This window comes from Eublepharis macularius, chromosome 3, assembly GCF_028583425.1.
Source record: "Eublepharis macularius isolate TG4126 chromosome 3, MPM_Emac_v1.0, whole genome shotgun sequence".
Taxonomy (NCBI): Eukaryota; Metazoa; Chordata; class Lepidosauria; order Squamata; family Eublepharidae; genus Eublepharis; species Eublepharis macularius.
Window position 1 is genome coordinate 172,505,566 of NC_072792.1, and position 22,542 is coordinate 172,528,107.

At 41.5% G+C, this 22,542-nt stretch overlaps 1 protein-coding gene across 1 annotated transcript in view; it reads right to left on the reverse strand.

Annotated features, from left to right (window-relative positions):
* Positions 1-9,149: 9,149 nt before the first annotated feature.
* Positions 9,150-22,542, reverse strand: part of LOC129326327 (autocrine proliferation repressor protein A-like) — a 40,195-nt gene continuing 26,802 nt past the window's right edge. Inside the window, exons 3-6 of the mRNA XM_054974481.1 lie at positions 11,602-11,694; positions 11,344-11,433; positions 9,516-9,645; positions 9,150-9,271 (exon numbers count right to left, since the gene is read on the reverse strand). Coding sequence (XP_054830456.1) covers positions 9,150-9,271; positions 9,516-9,645; positions 11,344-11,433; positions 11,602-11,694 — 435 coding nt within the window. The remainder of the gene's footprint in view (positions 9,272-9,515; positions 9,646-11,343; positions 11,434-11,601; positions 11,695-22,542) is intronic.

Genomic DNA, 22,542 nt, shown 5'->3' on the forward strand with positions numbered 1-22,542 from the left:
GTGCGTTTTTCGCCTACCTTGTACTGCTGGGGGAATTAGGTATATGCAGTTTTGGTTGGCAGGTTAGTTGGGGTAGGCAGAGCGGGCCGGTGGGCACCCGGTGGCATTTTTCCATTGGTGGGGAATGGGGGCCTGTCTCGGATCAGCGGCGGGATTTACGGCTGCCAGCAGAGAGGGCAGGCTGCCCTGGGACCCCCTGGAAAAGGCCTTCCCTCGGGCTTTACGGCTGGGGTGCATGGTGCTTTAAAGGGGGGAACCATTCGCCTGGCCGGCCGGGTTACAGCCATGCATGCATGGCTCGCGCCTGGGGCAGGGGGTGCTCGCCCATGCAGTTCAAGGAGCAGGTCTGGTTGACCCCTCACTCTAACTGTACCGCTAGTTGGCCCTTGCCGTTATTATGATGTTAGGTTAATTAATTATAAATAAATCGGTCAGAAATGGCCCTGTTTCACCCAAGCTTTGTGTCCATCTCTTTATTCCTAATGGGAAGGCAAATATGGAAAGACAAAATGTTAGAATATGCGGTGATGGCAAAACTGAGGAGTTATATAAACAGAAGGCCAATTAAAGAATTTGAAGAGAAATGGGGAAATTATTTTGCTTACAACAGATAAAATGTATAAGATATATTAGTCCTGTAAATCTGAATATGATTACACATTGATATTTTTTTTAATTTGACTGTAAGATAATTAGTGGAATGAAGATAACTGGTAGAATAGAATGCATGATAGATAATATTGAAATAAGAGTGAGCATTGCTGTTGTTAAGAAATATATAAGTAAAAGGTAATGACCTTGTATAGTCCTTGTAATAAGGACTTTTTCATTTTCTAAGATAATGAGTAAAAATAGATCTGAATTCTGCACATGCTGTTTATTTGAAAATATATACCTTTAATAATCTCAATATTATTCTAACACTCCTAAAGATTATGATAATTAGTTTCATTAAGAAATCAGCATTGTTATTGTTAAGAAAATATAACGATAAAATAGTAATAATGGAATTATGAGTTTTTAATTTTTTTAAGGTAAAGAGTAGAAATAGGTTTGAATTCTGCACATGTTATTTATTTGAAAATATTTACACTAAGCAGTTTTAATTGTTATTCTAACTCCTTTAAAGCTTATGATTTTTGTACTTTGTACTTTTATAATACTTGTAGCAGACATCTTTATATTTGTTTTCCTTTATCCCTCTTTTTGTATTCCCTTCTTGTTTTAATAAAATACTTTTTTTTTAAATTCCCAGCTTCCAAAAACAGCTGCAGGAAACTGTATCCCCCTCCACTGATGCCCCTCTGAAAGAGCGTTGCTTTGCAGCGCCTCCAAAAGGAAGCCAAAGTGGGTACCCTCCTAACCTCAGGGAGACTATTCCAGAAGAAGAGAGCCATGGCTGGGGAAAAAGTATGTTTCGACAGTGATCATCTCGTAAGTTTGTGTGCACAAAGAGCCAGGAGAAATCTCTAGGAAGATCTATGTGGGGACACAGGAATCTATTGGGAGAGGCACATCAAGAAAAGAAATACTCACTACTTCATAAAGTTCACTCTTAATCCATTTTATAGGGTTGTTTCGAGTCGAATTGTCATCTGGTACCTTCATCCTGAAGTCTCGCCTGGGAATGTTAAAGGCAGAATAGAGATGTGTGTTATCTGCTGAGAAACACCTCTGTCAGATGCCAAATATTTAAAGCACTTTATTGTGGCTGGAAGAATCCTACCTGTTACCATCAACTGTGTCAGCTTGGTAAGAATAAGCTTTATAGATATTCAGTGCGCGGACAGTGATGCTTGCCGTGGTATTTGTCTAGAAAAGGCGAAAGGTATTAGTGAGGAGAAATGAAACCAAAGATTCTACCGCTTCATTGAAGCTGAGACTTGAGCCTATGCAGTGTCGTGGTTTGAGTACTGGACTGAGGGATGCCAAGGTTCAAGTCCTTACTACGCTATGAAGTTCATTGGGTGCCCTTGGGCCAGTGTCTTCACCTAATGTACTTTACAGAGTTGGGGGGACAGAGAGATAGAGGAAACAGAGATGCCAGCCAGAGTCCAGAGGGAAAGAGATAAGGGGGAACATCAGGTGGATGACATGACAGCCAGTTTCGTGAGTGGTTAAGAGCAGCAGAACTCTAATCTGGAGAGCCGGGTTTGATTCCCCACTCCTCCACTTGAAGCCAGCTGGGTGACCTTGTATCAGTCACAGCTCTCTCAGAGTTCTCTCTGCTCTGCCCACTTCATAGGGTGATTGTTAAAGGGATAATAATAACACACTTTGCAAACCACTCTGAGTGGGCATCGCGTTGTCCTGAAAAGTGGTATATAAATTGAATGTTGTTATTGTTGTTGTTTTGGCACTTCCAGGTTTCCCACACAAGTGATACCCAGGGACTATTTTTTTATGATATTTTTCTCCCGGTGATGGGAAATTGGTGGTGGGAAATGGATGCGAGGAGGCAGGGATTCCCTGTCCCACACAGAATACTATGATGCAAAAAGGAGGGAGGTGAATCCCACAGGGAACAAAAGAATCAATTTCATGCCATTTATAATACAATGAGTCAATTTATAAGTGCAATTGAAAGTGCAAAGTGCTGACAATTCATAAATATTACCACAATATAACAAATTCATAAATATCCATTCACAAATGTCCATACAAGTCCATGCAAGGCAACATTTCATATATGAGCATTCTTCAAATAGTCCATAACTTCCGGGTAAATCCTTGATGAAACAGTTTTTTACTTTCTTTCCAGATCTTCTTTCTTATGCATTCATAAATGTAAAGTAGAAAGGCTTTCCTGCCATGAGGTAAGTTATAAAAACAACAGTCAACCTCACCCCTGCAAAACACTCGTGGGGTGAGTTGTAAAGGCAGCAGTAAATCTCATTTCTGCGTAACCTTCTCCTGTATAACAATAATGAGGTCAGTTGTAAAAGCAGCAGTAAACCTCATTCCTGCATAACCCTCAATCTGTGGCCGGCTGCAAGCAGATTTCGCGCTTGCTTCTTCAGGAGTCTATTTCCTAAATAGAACATAAGTCCCATCAGTTTACCAATCAAATGGATTTAACAAAAATTCTTCAAAATATTTTCTCACAAAGCCCCCATGGGGAACACCACTAAGCACTTAAATCACTCAACCCGGACAAGGCGGCCGATGTTTCTTCACGCACGCCTAACAAAAAGGGCGGTTCTCTTAAATAAACAAACTTCATCTGTCTCTTAAAGATATACTGTCACATTACAGCCATACGGTTTCCTCCACCCTATTACAAATAGCAGCTCAAAGACAATTCATTATTCAGCCCTTTAGGTTTAACTGATCCCAATCTAAAAACCCAGAATGCTTCTCTTTGAAGTAGTGCTGTTTGTGCAGATTCACGATCTTTCCTATGCATAACCTCCACAATCGTCACCTTAAAGTCATTTTCTGCATGTCCCTGCTCCCTAAAATGCTGAGTCAGGGGTGCCTCCTGGATGTTGTTACGTATACGCGATGTGTGTTCTAAAATGCGTACCTTGATGGGTCTTAACATACAACCTACGTATAGCAGTTTGCATGGGCATTCCAAGACATAAACAACCCCCTTTGTTTGACAGTTTGCAAAATGTCTGATAACACATTTATTCTCACCAAACCTAAACTCTTTCCCTTCTTGGAACAGTTTACAAATTTGGCAGTGGGCACATTTGTAGTTTCCAGATGGTAAGCTGTGCCCTCCGCTAGTGTCCCATATATCAGCCCTAATCAAATTATTTTTCAAATTCTGTGTTCTGCGGAAGCCAATTCTAGATCTGGAAAGAAAGTAAAAAACTGTTTCATCAAGGATTTACCCGGAAGTTATGGACTATTTGGAGAATGCTCATATATGAAATGTTACCTTGCATGGACTTGTATGGACATTTGTGAATGGATATTTATGAATTTGTTATATTGTGGTAATATTTATGAATTGTCAGCACTTTGCACTTTCAATTGCACTTATAAATTGACTCATTGTATTATAAATGGCATGAAATTGATTCTTTTGTTCCCTGTGGGATTCACCTCCCTCCTTTTTGCATCATAGTTTATTACAGGGACGGCCTAATTCTCTGTTTGTTCCCACACAGAATACTGGCAAGCCTGGGAGGAGAGGATAACCATGAAGATGAACTTCTTGAAGGAAGGGTGGGGAGAAATGCAATAGATGGTGTGCAACCTAGAGGATACACCCATTTCCACCACAGCCATTCATTTCACAGCCATTCATTTCATCAATAACTTTGTGTGGTGAGAGATGCCTTGGGATTTAGCCGGCATATGAACAACATAGTCTCCCATAAAGCACGGGAAATGTTGAATTCTTCTTCTGCAAGGTTTCAGTCACACACAACATAAACACTGGCAAAGAAAGAATATTAAGAGTGTAACCATGCTCAAAAGGAAGCTGACTTGTGCTGAAATCAGTGAAATTGTCTCCTATATAATGCATAGAAATGCTGTGGGTAAAACTATGTTTATCCATTAAAAGAAACCAAAGGAATATATATATTTTTCCCGGAATACTGCAGAAAGAGAAACAAAGTCAGAAGCCTTTATGCTGCCTAAGCAGACTTCCTTCAGCTTATGGGGTTCTTCTGTTGATGGAACAGTCACTCACTCTGAATGAAGGCTCCTTAGACTGAATAAAGATAGGCTACTAATCAGTCTATTTAGTCATTCATTGGAAGGACATTTTGGGGATAAAAAGCACAGTCCTATTATACACTGAAGACTTAGACATCTCTTAGCCATCAGCTAAGTTATACCCTTCTAAGTCAATTGAATTCAGTAGATTTAGAAGGGTGTAACTCTATGCCCACCCACTCCCAGCCTTCTGAGAAGGGACGCCATTATGCAGGCCACAGGCCACTCCTGGGAGTGCTCCCAATTGGTGCATGGGAGCACTGCCAGGGTGGCACGACAGGCCCTGGAGCGCTCTTGCAGTCCGCAACAGCCATATTTGGGCTGAATTGGGCTGGACGCGGGATGAATTGGACCTGATTTGACCTGGATCGGGCCACTGTGGACCCCGGGACTGCTGCTGGATTCTGGCCAAATCGGGCTCAATTCAGGCTGCTGTGGCATGCCAGAGCATGGTGCACTGCCCAGGATGGTGCCCTGCGTGATGCGTTCCCCCACCTTTTCCCCCCACCAGCCAGGTAAGTGAGGGTGGAGGTGGAGGGTGGGAGCAGGGAATCCACCGTCCCAAGTGGTGAACTGGCAACCCTAACATGAAGTCATCAAAACAGGTGAGTGCCAAGTCTCCTGCCTCCCGCCCGGATGATAAGGATACCTGGCAATCCTAGACATTGTATAGTGGATCAAAGAACAAAGCACCTTGTTTCTTTTAACTTGAAGGTTTCTTTATTAACAGTAATGGTGGGGCAGGTAACTTGGCTTAGATGAAAAGATCTAAGAATATTCAACTGAGGCTGTTCCTTGTCCACTAGGCCTAGGGTTGTCCTGGCCTGGGTTTGAAGAGTTCTTGGTAGGCCCTGCACTCCTCCAGCTTAAAGGAAACTCGGCATTCTCTTCTTTAATGGGCACATTGACCCCTTTCTTTTGGATTCCTTACTCAACCTGTTGCTGTGCTAACAGTATGCATGTGAACACTTTATTTTTAATAAACACTCTATAATATTGAACTCTGGTAATCCTCTGTTCCACCTAGACCTCCACCGTTGGAACACTATTCAAAAAGGACACGAGGAAAGCAGGGCAAATGGCCAATTCCCAGTGGTGTGCAAGTTCAGTAAGCTATCCTCATGGTAAACAGTTGCTGGGAAGTGGGAGCTGCAAGCATAAGGCCTGGCCTTAGAATGGCAGCGCATTGATGGGAAGCGGGGAGCTCTGCTTCTCTTAGTGGGCAATTCCTACAAAGGCCAGTGGGTGGCAGTGGTACCAAAAGAGAGAGGGAGAACCCCTCCGAGAGTCAAGACAGCAGAGAGAGAGAAGTTTATTGCTGGTGCCTGGGGGTGAGGGCAGGATGGAGTGGGACCTGCAGGCTAGCGGGGCTGTTTTGCCACAAAAGGATTTTTATCTTTTTTGGATCCTTTTTGGTCTGTTTCAGGTTTCAGGTCTGCTGTATGGACATTTTTATACCGTTTTTAATGGCTCGTTTTGCTTTTATATCGATTACTAATGATGATCCTATGGTATTATTTTCACTTGTACGTTTCCAGAAGCAGAATGCTGGAGAGGCAGCAAAACTGTTTCCATTGTCAATATACTGTACAATTACAGCCAGAGTTAATAAAAAGACTGTTTCTCATCTACTGCTTGGCCAGTGATGGGTTCATGTGGCACCCTGAAAGGGCTTTGGTTCTTTCCTTCATGGCTTGCAAGAAGGTGCTCATCATGACTGAAAGAAGGAAGGAAGGAAGGTGATATCCAGCTCTGGACTCCTGCAAAGAACCTCTAGGTCCTTTCTGTCTATTAGGAGTGGACTTGGATCCCTTTATCTCCTCTCTGCCATTCTACCATTCCCATGCTGGGCATATCAACAAATCCAGCACCACCACATTTTTTGCTCCAAGCCATATTTTAAAGTTCAGCAGAGACTGCATGCTTTGCTGTGTCAGAATGGAGGATGTCTCCTGTCCTACTTTGCAAGGCCTGTTGATTCTGTGTGGCTCTGATGTAAGAAGCTCTTCTCTGCTGTTATCTCTATCCCAGCCTACAGTTTCTCTGGGAAGACCTTGAAGTTTCGCATTCATCATTTCTGCTGCGTTCTGCTGTTCATCTATTACACTTAGATGACTGTTTCCTGAAGGGGAGGTGGGACTGGGGCTGGGCTTAGAATCCTATATACAGTATGTGCTTGTAGAGAAAGGCCATTCCTGGCACAGAAGGTAATAGCTAATGCACTGGTAGCTTATCAAATAAAATACTTTAACACATGCAGTGAAGTCTTTGAAGGTTGCATGGCAGAACCTTACCATGCTGAAATATTCACCCTTCAGAGAGTCCCAGATATTTATTATTATCATTTATTTATATATTATATTATGTATGTCATTTATAGTCTGCCTTTCTCACTGAGGGCCAAGCTACACATGACGAATGACACTTTAACAGCAAGTGTATTTCTCCCTGTTCACTTGCCCTCCACTCAATCCACTTGCTGTTCAAGTGTCATTCGTCATGTGTAGCTTGGCCCTGAGACTCAAGAGGGATTATACAGTATGAGATTAGTATCAAGTATCAAGTACATAAGTATCAAATACATTTCCGTACAGTATCAAGGACATTTCCATAATTACTCAGTATCAAAACGAAGGCATAATTTTACTCATCCCCTGAGAGGTGGAATTCTTTGCCGAGCACTCACAGTTTAGGAAGGTGGCTTATACAATATCAAGAGCCTGTTCTGGCACAATGAACATCTTAGTTTGGCTACACAGTGATGAGTTTGTTTTAGAAGTTTCTCTTTCACCTTTAATATAATCTCAAACATCGCTGTCTAGTAGAAGTAAAACAGGGACACCACAGAGAAGAAGCAAGTAGCAGATTACTGTCTACAACTTTTAGGAGATGGCTATAGTATGTGAATATTTCTTACCACTGTGAACTTCCAGGAGACTCTGGAGATTGTTTTATTCTTTATAATGCGACTGTAGTAAGCAAGCATCGGATTGAATAGTGTCTTACTACCTTGAAATCTGTAATCAACATTTGGGATGATGCTAGAAAGACACAGGAGAAAAGCACCTTAATTGCTGAGGTCCAGACAAAAATCCTCCAGAACATCAGGATCTGGGGGTGCAAAATTCCCATGACCCTGAGATTCATGCATCCTTGGAAAAGCACAACTTACGTGGCAAAAGAGAAATGATAAAAATAAACCCAAAATAACACTTTCCATGCAAATACTGTGTTTTCAATTAAGAACGGGATGTTCTGCAACACAGCTGCACAGCAACAAATAGTTAGAAAAGCCTCCCAAATCAGCTTTCAAAAATGAAAATGCTTTTGAACATACAAAAAGGACTAAGGATGCAATGGAAGTGTGTGCCCATTAGAATTTAAAAAACACATTTTCACCAGTGTTCACGGTCCCTTCAGAGAGGGGAAAAGGCAGAGGAGGCCGTAAAGCGTAAATCCCCTTTGGACTGCTCACTGGGATATCCCTATATCACATTTCTGTCACAAGAGCACTTGGGGTTTCATGGCAGGAGGATTTTAAAAAGAAATCCAGTATGCCATGATTCTGTAATCTTTTCTCATTCTTAGTCCTTCCCAGTTTCAGTACCTGTATTTCTGGCCAGCTGACAGAGTCATTTCACATGCTGCAAAGTCCACCTGGACTGCCAGCAAATGTGTCCTAGTAGTTTCCTGGAGGTGATGGAGAGTGCCCTCAAGTCATAGCTGACTTATGGCAACCTTTGTTGGGGTTTCCTTGGCAAGAGACTAACAGAGGTGGTTTGCCATTGCCTGCCCCCATGACCCTGGTCTTCATTGGAGGTCTCCCATCCAATTACTAATCAAGGAGGACCCTGCTTATCTTCAGAGATCTGACGAGATCAGGCTCTCCTGGACTATCCAGGTCCTGCTGAAGACTTAATTCCCAGGCATGCATAGGCCACACTTCGATCAGGACTGTGATGCATGGTAACTTAAGCCTCCCTCACATACCATTTTCCTAACCTCATATGACCTAAGGAGCTTCTTTTTGCCCCTTAGGGGAATACATCCGGTTGATCAATACACATTTCTCCAACAGGGCAAACAACGGCTCCCAAGTCAGGGAAACTGCATGGGAGGAGGGGTAACCCCATCTCACTTGGGCAACAATCTATACAGACATTGTAAGGTGTTAATTGGCTCATAGATTGTAAAAACTGAGTGCCCACAAGGTTGTACTACTCAAGCACCCCAAAGGTACTCCTTTTACAAAAGGGAGTGTCCAATGAAAGTGGATTTACTGACAAAATTAATGGAATTGCTATGCACCTTCTTAGAAATATGCTGCTTGTTTAACAATTAATATTGAATATCGCCAGCGGGAACATTTCAATTTTTCTTGAGATATTTGCCATCCCCACCACCTCCTCCATTAAGAATAAGAAAAAAGATAGTCTTTAGAAGGTAAATTTTACTTTTGGAGTATAAACTCACTAGAGATGTTTCTCTCCTTCTAGCTGGGAATAGTAATAATGAGAGTTGTCGGGCTGGTTGACTCCATCTCCTGTTATAACAATTATGTACTTGGATACATTTTTGTATCGCTCATTGTAAGCTGGCAAGAGAAAATCCAAAGGTTATTGTCATGGCAGGTGCATGCAAGTCCCACTCCAATCCTGACACCGGTTGAGCAGAACAGAAGAAGAGTCATTGCAAACCTCAGAAGAACTACTTCTCTTTGCAGCAGTGGTGGACTTCAACAAGCCCTTCTGAAACTCTACCTCCCATAACTCTTCTGCCCCCCCCACCCCCCGCAACCCGACATTCAGTTTGCATCTACAAGGATTTTACTTGCTTACCTAGGGGGTCCACATGAGAAGCCAGCTCAGTGAAACGGGGATGGTTTATCCTTTGGGTTATATTCATGTCATAGAAAGGCCTCAACATGTAAGACCAGCCGCAATATGCGTAGTATAGGTGCTGGAAATTCTGCACAAAGAACATGAGACTTGGATGCATGTGAGGACACACCCAACAAGAGTGGGTTGTGGAGCCCAGCATTAGAAGAAGTCTAGGTTCCAAAATCAGTCTAGCCAATCAAACTGGCCAAAATGTTCAGGATTATCCAAGGGGAGGGCCAATTCAGTATTTCTGGGAACAGCTTAATTTTTTTCAACAAACTTGGGCACTATAATCACAAACTGGTGGACAAGCAGTGGTGATCAGAAAAACAAAACGGCACTGTGCTGCTGTTGCTGCTATCTTACAGCCCCACTTGATCCCCCCCCCCGATAGAGAAGATGGGGAAGCAGAAGGAGGGGGCCAGATGTCCTCCTGAGTCATTGCTGGGCAAGTCATACGTTATTTGAATTCAGTTAGACTTCATGGGTTATTTTTGCACATGAACATTCTGTGCATTAATTAATCAGAACAACACTACTGATCCAATTTAAAATGCTCAGTTAAAACAAACATACTCAGGTTTGGCATGCAACAAGTGAGACCAGCCACACAATTTCTCCTCGTCCCACCCTAGCCAGCTGAAGACAAATGACTGTGCAATCCAAAGCAGAGTTATTCCTTTTAAAGACCCTCAACTTCAATGGAATTAGAAGGTATAATTCTTCTTAAGACTGTGTTGCCATACAACTAAAGACAGAAACACTTTTTTTGTTATATTGATATTTTTCAAGCAAATAGTGGGGAACGAGACTGGGGACAGCTGTGGGAAAGCGCTGAGAAAATGTGCATGCAAATTATTTTTCTTTCTTTCTTTCTTTCTCTTTGTTTGTGTGTTATTTATTGTCTGCTTTTCTTGCTGAGACTCAAGGCAGAATACACAGTGCAGGTCAATACAGTCAACAACTGGAAAATTCAATAAACAATAGAATAGGGTAAGGACTACAGAAAAACAGGCAGAAATCTGATACAGAGCAGAAAATGGTGTCAAAAACAAACAAACTGACATTTTACAAGATTCCAAAACCACTCAGTACCACTTACAGCACCTGAGAGTACGCAGGTCCCATAGAGCAACACAGGAGATCTGTGGTTGGCAGTCAGAGCTGCCTAACAGGGTTCGCAGGGACGAGATTGGAGTTCCCATGGACACAGAACACCCCCCCCTCCTCCCTCCCTTCCCCTGGGTGTCTGCTCCCATGTTATCAATTGTATCCAATTTGCAGCTCCACACTTGGAAGGAAGACCTGCCCATCAAGCTAAGTTGGGCTTTGATTGGGGTGTCCAGGGCGACAGAGGGAGTGCAGCATGCATTCAGGCAGTCCCTCCCTCCATTGCTGAGGCAATTGATTGAAGGTGCCTGAGTATCTGGCTTCCCGAAAAGTGGCCGAACGCAAAGAACGAGTCCTGCAATGACCACCTGTTCGTCTCAAATGGCACCTCACGAATGGCCTGTTCATGGGTTTTTTCCATTCGTAATGCTGTTAGTGCCCATGTCTAATCATGAGGCAAGTGGCCATATTGGCCATTTCAAGATAGGGATCCTCTTCCAGCTTAAACTAAGTTTGGAGAAGGTGATTGTTGCTTCTGTATTAACTTGCTTCTCTATATTAAAATAATGCAAACAATTTTATGAAGGGTTCAACACGGCTGCTCACAACACACAATCAAAATGCAATTTGTATAGATGTGCATCATGGAGATGCTTGACTGCAACTTGAAACTCACCTTGGTCAAATTCAGCAAATCCATTGCAATGGGAATAATTGCCACAACCCTGCGGTCAACTGCTGCTGTCAGCCAAGAGACCCAGCCACCCTGCAGGAAGGAGAAAGCAGAGAGAGTAAAAGATTCAAGGGGGTGGGGAAGAAGAGAAAGAGTTTTACACAGTAATTATGTGACAGTGAGGAGGCGATGCACATGCAAACAGCAATACGGGCATGAGCTTATGAATTCCAGCAGCTCAAGTATGCCATTCACACGTACCGAGGCAATTCCTGTCAACGTAAAGTTTTGGATGTCTTTATAACCCTGCTTCTTCATAAAATTTTTAATCGTGTCCATGGCTTTCACAGCGGCCTGCAGAGACAGAACAAGAGAACAGCCTCATCACCAGTAGTACGAAACGCTTGCACAGAGATTGCCTACATGACCCATCTTCTAAAGGTAAGGTGAAGGTAGTCCCCTGTGCAAGCACTGAGTCATTACTGACCCATGGGGGGATGACACATCACAACATTTTCTTGGCAGACTTTACCTTCCCCATCTTCTATGGCACCAGAAAAACACAATTTCAAAACCTGTTTCCATTTAGGGTGCCATGATACTCTAAACTCATGCCGCCAAACTAATCATGATGGGAAACTGTTCAGAAGTCAAACCATAAGTGTTTGTTAAGTTGCATAACACTGCTTGTCCTTTTGCTGTTGAAACATCGCATTTGACAAAAATACCCACTCTTAGGGCTTTAATTCTTTGCATGTGTGTATGGCTAGGATTCAGGCTATGAGAACATTTCCCCCCACACACACACCTTTGGGAATGCCTCACCGCAGCCTGTACCCCTCCCTGCCACACCTCCTCCATAAGAATTTTGTCAAGGGCCTACTGATATCTTGACCCTAATATGCATTCCCCCCAGATTACCTGGAGGTGTCTATTTTTTATCCCTCCCTGGCAGCAATACAGCACTTTTTGTTCTTTTGTTTTTTAAAGAATTTTTATTAGGTGAGAATATTAATATACAACTTTCAAATAACATCTCATTATCCTTCCCCCCCCCTTTCCCTCCCCCCCTTTTCCAGGACTTCCAACAGACTTCCAACCCTATATCCTAATCTATTCCCAATCTATCCCCTTTTTCTATAACTCCTTATCTCATGTTTACTTACTCTTTTATTCAACTAGGCCCTATCTATTAACTTCAAAATTATTATTATAAACTTAAAATCTATTATCTATTACTTTATATCAGCTCCATATATATTTAAATTTAAACTAACAGTCAGATAAAATATCTACTTTAATAATTCCAACAATATCTATTAATTCTACATCCACTTACATTTGGGCTAACGATTAGCTAATACTTCACTTCATATGGTAAAGAGAAAGATTCTGTCTCTTCTAATAAAAAGCCATTCTAATAATTTTCAAATTGCCAGGTTCCCCCTTTACGTCCCACTTCTTTTCTAAATATGTTTTCAATCTTCCCCAGTCCATAAAAAATTCCGCTGGATTCTGATCTCTCAGCTTCCTTGTCATTTTATCCATTTCCGCCATGTACAGCAATTTATACATCCAATCTTTGATAGTTGGTATTTCTTGCACCTTCCATTTTTGCGCATATAAAAGTCTTGCTGCCGTCATCATATAAAATAGTAATGTTCGGTATTGAGTAGGAACATCTTCCATACTTAAGTTCAATAGCAGTAGTTCTGGGTTCTTCTTTATTTGAATCTGCAATATCTCATTTATTACTTCTATAATATCTCCCTAGAACTGTCTGGCTATTTCACATGTCCACCACATATGGTACAATGATCCTTCATGCTTTTTACATTTCCAGCATTTATCTGACATATTAGCATTTCCAAGCACAATCTTCTTTGTTGTTAAATACCATCTATAGATCATTTTATAAACATTCTCTTTAATACTTGTACAAGTTGAAATCTTCAGTGTAGTTTTCCATAAATGTTCCCATGATTCCATTGTTATTTCTTTATGACAATTGATTGCCCACTTCACCATCTGTACTTTGACCGTCTCATCCTCTGTATACCACTTCAAAAGTATTTTGTAAATTTTAGATATCTGACTTCCGGCTTGGAGGGACTTATGGCTTGGAGTTCATGGAGGGCTGACACAGCTCAGGGAGCTGGGCTGTCCGTGCTGCTGTTTGTGAGGGCTAGTGGGGTGCCAACTGCCCGTAGCCCCCTGTTCTCAGACGGTGAACAGGCAAGTATGCTCAGGACCCCGAGAGTGTGAGGGTCTCAGCTGTGGGGGGGATCTACGCAATGATAACCCACCCAGCCTTGAGACCCCGCTCGTAGACGGGTGGCAAAGATCTCTGCAGTAGCTCTGGAGTCAAGTTTCTGGCTTAAGACCTCCGTACCCAACCTTCAGCATTAAATTGGGAAAACTGGACTATTGTAACTACTGAAACAGCGATTACAACCCATAAAGAAGATTTAATAAGGTAAAGATTGCTATCTCTTTATGTGAGAAGAAAAATGGTAAAAGAAACTGAATCAAATTACGGGACAGATTATAACAAGAAATAAAGTACTAAGGAGGATTTAAAAACTGCAACAGATTGGTTATATAAAGGGGAAGATTCCAGCAAGATAAAATTTAAAAAGTGACATTGTAAAGAGAAGTTAGCGCGGAAAATCGATTATTGTTTACATACCTGTGGCGGGGAAGAGATAGCGGACTGTGAGAAAGTTTTAACATCACGAGAACTGCTGTGAAACGCAAGGGAACAGGAAGTATGTCAGAACCATAAAGAGGCTGGCGAGAAGCGGCTTTTTTAACATCGGAAGTAGAAGAGCGCCATTTTGGAATAGGGCAAGGTTGTGGCCTCAATGAAAACGGAAGTAGGCCATCTTTGAAGAAGGTAAGGGCGATTGTTTCAACATAAAACCATAGAGAACAAACGCCCGACATTTTGGACTGTGCAAAATAGTTCTAGACAAAAACAAACTGAATTTGGACTTTTAAAAGTAATAGAAAGCAATAAATTAGCACCATGGATCTAAGGAAAAGGGCAGACTCGTGGGAGTGAAGTAGAGCTAGCCCCACGATGTCGAAGAAGGAGTAGCAAGCTACGATGGAAAATTTGGATAAACAAGTTTCAGAGGGAAATAAAGAGCTCAAGGACATGATGCAAGAGATGGCGAAAGAGTTTAAAGACTTTAAAGAGACACTTAAATTGGAAATGGCAGAACTGACAAAAGGCATGGATAAAATACAAAACGATTTGCAAGCTACACAGCAGAGAGTTAACGTAGTAGAGAACACGGTTGATACTCTAGCAGATGTGCAGAAAACGGAGATGAGAGGAATGAAAGGGAGAATGGCCATTGCGGAATGTAAACAAATAGAAAAGCAACTTAGATTTCATTCGATCCCAGAAACTGAGGAAAAATCAGCCCAAGAACAGATTACAGAAATTTTGGCAGGTTACCTGGGGAAAGAAGAAGAGGAAATTGCAGCTCTCCTGGATGTGGCTTACAGAATCAACTCAAAATTTGCGGCTCAGAAGAAGTTACCAAGGGATATGATTGTGCAATTTACGACTAGAAACACAAGAGAGTTAATTGTGAGTAAACAGTTTCAGGATCCATTAGAAGTCGATGGAAAAGCGGTGAGAATTATGAAGGAATTGCCCAGATCGGTGTTGTTGGAGCGGAAAAAATACAGAGAGCTGGTCCAGATGTTAAAGGATTTGAAAATTAAATACAGATGGGAAATACCAGAAGGACTGGCATTCGAATTTGGTGGAGTAAGAAAAACATCAGATCTGGTCACGAGATGGAAATTTTTATAAGGGAAAATGAAAAAGACTTACCAAAAAGTACAAGAATGTGATCATGGAGTGCAAAATTATATCTTGGAATGTAAATGGACTAAACTCACCTTGTAAACGTAAGGCTATTTCCCACTGGCTTTTAAAACAAAAATGTAATATAGTGTGTTTGCAAGAGATGCATATTAAAAAGCAGGACATAAAATATTTGAAACTTGCAAAACTTGGAAAGGAATTTGCAGCTGCTTCTAAAAAGAAGAAGAGGGGAGTTGTATTGTACATAAAAGAGGAGCTGCAGCCCAAATTAGTATTGAGTGATGCAGAAGCTAGATACCTAGCAGTGGAAATAATTTGGAATTTAAAGAAGACGCTGGTGATTGGAATTTATGCACCTAACGGTGCAAAAGAAATTTTTTTCAAGGATTTAGAAAAACAATTGGATGAGTTGTCCTATGATCAAATAATTTTAGCAGAAGACTTCAATGGAGTTACAAACTTGGAGGAAGATAAAAAGTCTAAAACTACACACACAAAAAGAGGACTATTGCCAAAGTCGTTTTTTGTGATTAAGGAACAAGAAAGTCTAGAAGATGTATGGAGGAGACAAAATCCTAAAAATAGACAATATACATTTTACTCTGCAAGGCATTTTACACTATCAAGAATTGATATGATCTGGGCCTCCAAGGAATTGGTGATGTGGACTAGAGATGTGGAAATAATGCCCAAGGTAGGTTCAGATCATAATCCAATCATGTGGAGATTTGGGAAAAATAATAAAAGAAGAGGATGGAGAATAAATGAGGACTTGTTACAGATGGAAGAAAACATCGCGTTGTTACGAAGAGAGACCAAATTCTTTATACAATACAATTTGAATAAAGAAGTATCGACTAATAAGGTATGGGACACATATAAAGCTGTGACTAGAGGGATACTAATGGACTTGAATGCAAGAGCTAGGAGGAAAAAGGAGGAAAAGAGATCTGAAATTATGGAAAAAATAAAAGCCAAAGAGATACAACTTAAGAAAAGACCAGGGCCGTTTCCACACTGCCTATAAGTAGCGCGAGACTCATGGAAGGCTGCCGGCTTCCTCGCGCGATTTTTGACACCTTCTGTTTACAAAATGCCACAAACGGTGATTTATGGCGTTTTGTAGTCGGATGGTGTTAAAAATCGCGCGAGGAAGCCGGCAGCCTTCCGTGAGTCTCGCGCTATTTATAGACCATGTGGAAACGGCCCAAGAAAAAAGAAAATATATCAGGATATTAAAATATTGCAAGAACAATTGACGGCAATGAACAATAAAGAACTGGAGTGGAACTTAAAGAGGATGAATCAGAGGTCATTTGAAGGTGCAAATAAACCTGGGAAATATTTGGCATGGCAATTAAAAAAAAGAAAGGAGAAGAAAATTATAAGTAAAATCCGAGAAGAGGATAAGGTATCTATGGATCAAGCTGCCATTAGTAGAGCCTTTTTTAAATTTTATGCAAAACTATACCAAGAAAAAGAGGTGAACAAAGATTCAGTAGTGGAGTACCTGGAGAAGATGAAGCTTCCGACAATTTCTGAAGAATGGAAGGAGAAATTAAATAGGGAAGTGATGGAAGAAGAAATAAAAGAAGCTATACAATCAACGATGTTAGGGATGACGCCAGGACCGGATGGATTAACGGCAAAGTTTTACAAAGTGATGGCTAATGAACTGGCAACCTTCCTGAAAGAGGTAATGAACGGAGTCATGCAAGACCAAAGGATTCCTGATTCATGGAATGAAGCCAATATATCATTGATTCCGAAAGAAGGACAAGATTTGACTAATGTTAAAAAATATAGACCAATTTCGTTGCTGAATAATGATTATAAAATATTTGCAAAGGTGTTGGCAGAGAGGATAAAAGGATGGATGTCGGAATTAATCGCAGAAGAACAGGCTGGATTTTTGCCAAATAGGCAAATTAAGCACAATTTGAGGACAGTAATAAACGCTATCGAATAGGGGTGTGAAAGCCAAAAAATTTCGGCTAAAGCCTAAAGCCGAAAGCCGAAAGAAGAATCTCTTTCGAATAAGCCGAAAGCCGAAACGGCCAGCCGTTTCGGCTTTCGGCTTTCGGCTTTGTTTCGGCTTTAGGGCTGGCTGGCCAGCCATCTCTGTAGGTGGTGGGGGAATTTGAGGGAGGGTGTCTGTGGTTCAGGTGCTCTTTCACAGGGACCAGCTGGCACTCAGAAGTGTGCCCACCATTGTGGCACCCCTGGGCTGTGCAGAATTGCCCAGGGAAAGAGAGTTTAGAAGTTCCCAGCATAGGGAACAAAGGGAGAGGGCTGGCCTTTGCCAGCCTGTTCCTGGGGTTATGGGTGTGGGGCAGGTGGGGGTGGATTTGGGTCTGTGAGGGGCTAATGTGGGGATTTGGGTCTGTGTGTGGCAGCTGGGGGGGAATTGGGTTTGTGTGGGGCTGTAAGGGGTGGACTTTAGGGGCTGAGAGGACCTACTTGGGGAGGCCATGAAATGCCCCCCCCAAGTGGGAGCAGGCTGAGCCTTGGTGGGGGGTGGGAGAAGGGCCCCTGAGGGTAGGGGGGCATTTTGCATGCAAAATGCCACCCCTGGCAAAGGAAGCCTGCTTCTTCATTTTTTCCCCATAGGAAATAATGAAGAAGATGAGCAGCAGCATGCTAACAATATGCTGCTCCTTCGCTTTCTTATGGGAGGATAGGGGGACCTGCTTTGGGGGGCCATAACATGGCCCCTCAAAGTCCAATCGGTCTGAAACTTGGGGGGCTTTTAGAGAGGGGTTAGAGGAAGGTCCCCACCAATTTTGGGCTGATTCGGTGGGAAAATGCCTCCCCCAGACGTCCGGGAAGACGGAGGCATTTTCCCATTGAAAAGCCGAAAGAAAGCTGAAAGAAGCCGAAACGTTTCGGCTTTTTTTCTTTCGGCTAGCCAAAACATTTCGGCTTTCTCCGAAACGTTTCGGCTAACGTTTCGGCTAACCCGAAACGGCATTCTTTCGGCATTCAGAAAGCCGAAATGCACATCCCTACTATCGAATATTATGATAAACATTGTGACAGAGAAGTTGGTTTCTTCTTCATAGACATGGAAAAAGCATTTGATAATTTGAACTGGAACTTTATGTTTGCCACAATGGAAAAGCTGCAACTGGGAAGGGAGTTCACACAAGTGGTGAAAGAAATTTATAAAGACCAAAGTGCAGCGATGGTAGTGAACGGTTATTTGACTAAAAAAATGAAAATAAGTAAAGGTACAAGACAGGGCTGCCCTCTGTCTCCATTGTTGTTTATCTTGATTTTGGAAATATTGATGATCCAAATACGAGAGGATGATACAATTCGAGGTATAAAAATAAAGGAATTTTCCTACAAGGTCAGAGCATTTGCGGATGATATAATGTTAATAGTAGAAGATCCAATTGATAACATGCCAAAGGTAATAAAGAAAATAAAGGAATTTGGAGATTTGGCTGGATTTTATGTGAATAAAAAGAAGTCGAAGATATTGTGTAAAAATATGACTAAACAGAAGCAACAAGAACTGATGGAAATAACGGATTGTGAGGTAACAAATAAAGTAAAATATCTTGGTATTGAATTAACTGCGAAAAATATAGACCTATTCAAGAATAATTATGAGAAATAGTGGACACAAATAGAGAGAGATTTGATTAAATGGAATAAACTGAACTTATCATGGTTGGGAAGAATTGCAGCAGTAAAGATGAATGTTTTACCACGTGTGATGCTTTTGTTGCAAACAATTCCAATTATCCGAGACTCCAAACAATTTGACAAATGGCAAAGGAAAATCTCAGACTTTGTGTGAGCAGGCAAGAAACCACGTGTGAAAATGAAAGTATTACAAGATGCGAAAGAAAGAGGTGGCTTGCAACTGCCCAATATAAGACTATACTATGAAGCAATATGTTTGACATGGTTAAAGGATTGGATAACGTTGAAAAACCGTAAACTGCTGGCTTTGGAGGGATATAAAAAAATATTTGGATGGCATGCGTACCTGTAGTATGATAAAGTAAAAGCAGACTCTATGTTTTTGCATCATTATATCTGAAGAAGCCTCTTCACAATCTGGAAGAAGTATAGGACTTACATGGAAGACAGAATTCCTTCTTGGGTGGTATCGTATGAAGTAATAGATCCGAGAGCTATTGATAAAGAACAACAATGTCTAACTTACAAGGAGATAACACAAATACAACATTCAATGTTAAGAATAAAAACAGAAGAAGAATTATCTCCTTGTTATGGATGGTTTCAATATAGGCAGATTAGAGATCTTTACAAATCGGACTGTCTAAAAGGAGGAATAAGAATGGAGAATTCAGAATTGGAAGAAGTGATACTGCAAGAAGGCAAGAAAGAAATTTCAAAGATTTATAAAATACTTTTAAAATGGTACACGGAAGATGAAACAGTGAAAGTGCAGATGGTGAAGTGGGCAATAAATTTTCACAAAGAGATAACAATGGAAGCTTGGGAGCATCTGTGGAAAAATACAATGAAGATTTCAACATGTACGAATATTAAAGAGAATGTATATAAAATGATATACAGATGGTATTTAACACCAAAGAAAATTGCGCTAGGAAACACTAATATGTCAGATAAATGCTGGAAATGTAAGAAACATGAAGGATCATTATATCATATGTGGTGGACTTGTGAAGTAGCTAAGCAATACTGGGGAGACATAATTGAAGTGATTAATGAGATTTTACAAATCCAAGTTAATAAGAACCCAGAATTGCTGCTACTGAACTTGGGAATGGAAGATGTTCCAATGCAATATAGAACATTGTTATTCTACATGACCACAGAAGCAAGACTTTTGTATGCGCAGAAATGGAAAGTACAAGAAGTACCAACTGTAGAAGACTGGATTTACAAATTGCTGTACATGGCGGAGATGGATAAAATGACAAGAAAACTTAAAGATCTGGATCCAGGACAATACATGGCAGATTGGGGGAAACTGAAACAATTTTTAGAAAAAAAATGGGATGTGAAAGGGGAACTGTGGCAGTTTGAGAATTTTTAAATTGAGATATCACAAACAGAAGAGAGAAGTGACTTTACCATTAAGAGAAAACTCTAACTATCTTAATCTAAGCTAGGATTATAGCTAAGTATATTGTGTGTAGAATTTACAGTTAATCATTGAAAAGTAAGAATGAGATATTAGTAAATTTAATATAGTATACACATAGTATATATAAGGGAATTTGAAATTGCTTAGAGTAAGAAATATTATATAGAGATATGTATGGTAGAAGCATTTAAGATAAAATATGTTAAGTAATAAGAGGGGTTAAGGGTTGGAAAGCTGTTGGAAGTCGATAAGGAGGGGGGGGAAGGGTGGGGATTAGATTAAATCAAATAGGATGGGAATGTAAATAATGAATGGAATTATACTCACCAATAATTTTTTTTTAAAAAAGAAAGAAACAATCAAATTAGAAGATAAAAATTGCAAAAGACTTAATAACTTACTGTGAATATTCCGGCAAAGTAACTGAGAAAAAAGAATTTTTTAGAGAGGAGCTAACGTGGAAAATAGATTATTGTTTACATACCTGCGGCTTGTAAGAGATAGCGAAGTGTGAGAAAGTTGAAATATCACGAGAAACGCTGTATCGAGAAGAGAAACCGGAAGTGTGTCAGTGCAATAGAAAGACTGGCTGGAAGTGGCCTCTGAAGAACCGGAAGAGGATGTGCGCCATTTTGAAGAAGGGAAAGAGCTTGACCTCAAATTGGGTGAGAGTAGGACATTTTGGATAAGGCAAAGGGCATAAACTTCAAGTAAAAACCATAGAGAAAAGACACCCGACATTTTGGATGCTAGGATCGCAAATTTTTAAAAGACTTTGTTAAAATTTGACGCTTAAAGTGAGGAAAGTAAATCAGTCATACCACGGAGTTAAGGAAAAGAGCAGACTCGTGGGAGTGAGGCAAGGCAAGCCCCACGATGTTGAAGAAAGAATGGCAAACGGCGTTGGACAGTTTGGATAAAAAAGTTGCAGAGGGAAATAAGGAGATCAAAGATATGATGAAAGAGATTGTGAAAGATATTAAGGAGCTCAAAGACACTTTTAAATTAGAGATGGTGGAGCTGGTTAAAAATATTGATGAGGTCAAGAAAGAACTACAATCGACACAGCAGAAAGTTAAAATAGTGGAAGATGAAACTGATAAGTTGGCTGTATCACACAAGATAGAAACCAAGGGTTTGAAAGAGAGAATGGCCGTGGCAGAATGCAAACATATGGAAAAACAACTTAGAGTACGCGGAGTCCCGGAAGTGGAAGGGAAATCAACCCAAGAGCAGATTTCAGAAGTACGAGCAGAATTTTTGAATAAGGAACCGGAGGAAGTGGCAGCCTTTCTGGATGTGACATACAGAATCTACTCAAAATATGCAGCACAAAGAAACCTACCAAGGGATATAATAGTCCAATTTACAACGAAAAGAACAAGAGAAGAGATTGTGAATAGGGGTGTGCAAAGGCACACAGTTTTGGGATTCTCGTTTCCGGTATACCCGAAATGAGAATCTGTTTCGGCAACAGCTAAATCCGAAACGGCAAGCCGTTTCGGGTTTAGCGGTACGGGTATCGTTTCGGGTTGTTTTGGGTTTCTTTTCAATGGGAAAATGGTTCCGTCTTCCCGGACGCCTGGGAGAGGCATTTTCCCACCGAATCAAGCCAAAATTGGTGGGGACCATCCTCTAACTCCTCTCTAACAACCTCCCAAGTTTCAGGCCGATTTGACTTTGGGGGGCCATGTTATGGCCCCCCAAACCAGGTCCCCCTATTCTCACCTAAGAAAGGGAAAAGTGAGTGTATTTTAGCTTGCTGCTGGTAATCTTCTTCATTATTTCCTATGGGGGAAAAATGAAGAGGCAGGCTTGTCTTGCCAGGGGTGGCATTTTGCATGCAAAATGCCCCCCAACCCTCAGGGGCCCTTCTCCCACCTTTCCTCCCACCCCCCACCAAGGCTCAGCCTGCTCCCACTTGGGGGGGGGCATTTCATGGCATCCCCAAGTAGGTGCTCTTTTCTCCACCAATTCCACCTGGGGGAGGCTTGTCTTGCCAGGGGTGGCATTTTGCATGCAAAATGCCCTCCAACCCTCTGAGGCCCTTCTCCCACCTCTACTCCCACTCCCCACCAAGGCTCAGCCTGCTGCCACTTGGGGGGGCATTTCATGGCCTCCCCAAGTAGGTGCTCTCAGCCCCCAAAGTTCACCCTCCACAGCCCCACACAAACCCAATTCCCCCCAGCAGCCACACACAGACTCAAATCCCGATTCCCCACATTAGCCCATCATAGACCCAAATCCACCCCCAGCAGCCCCAGAC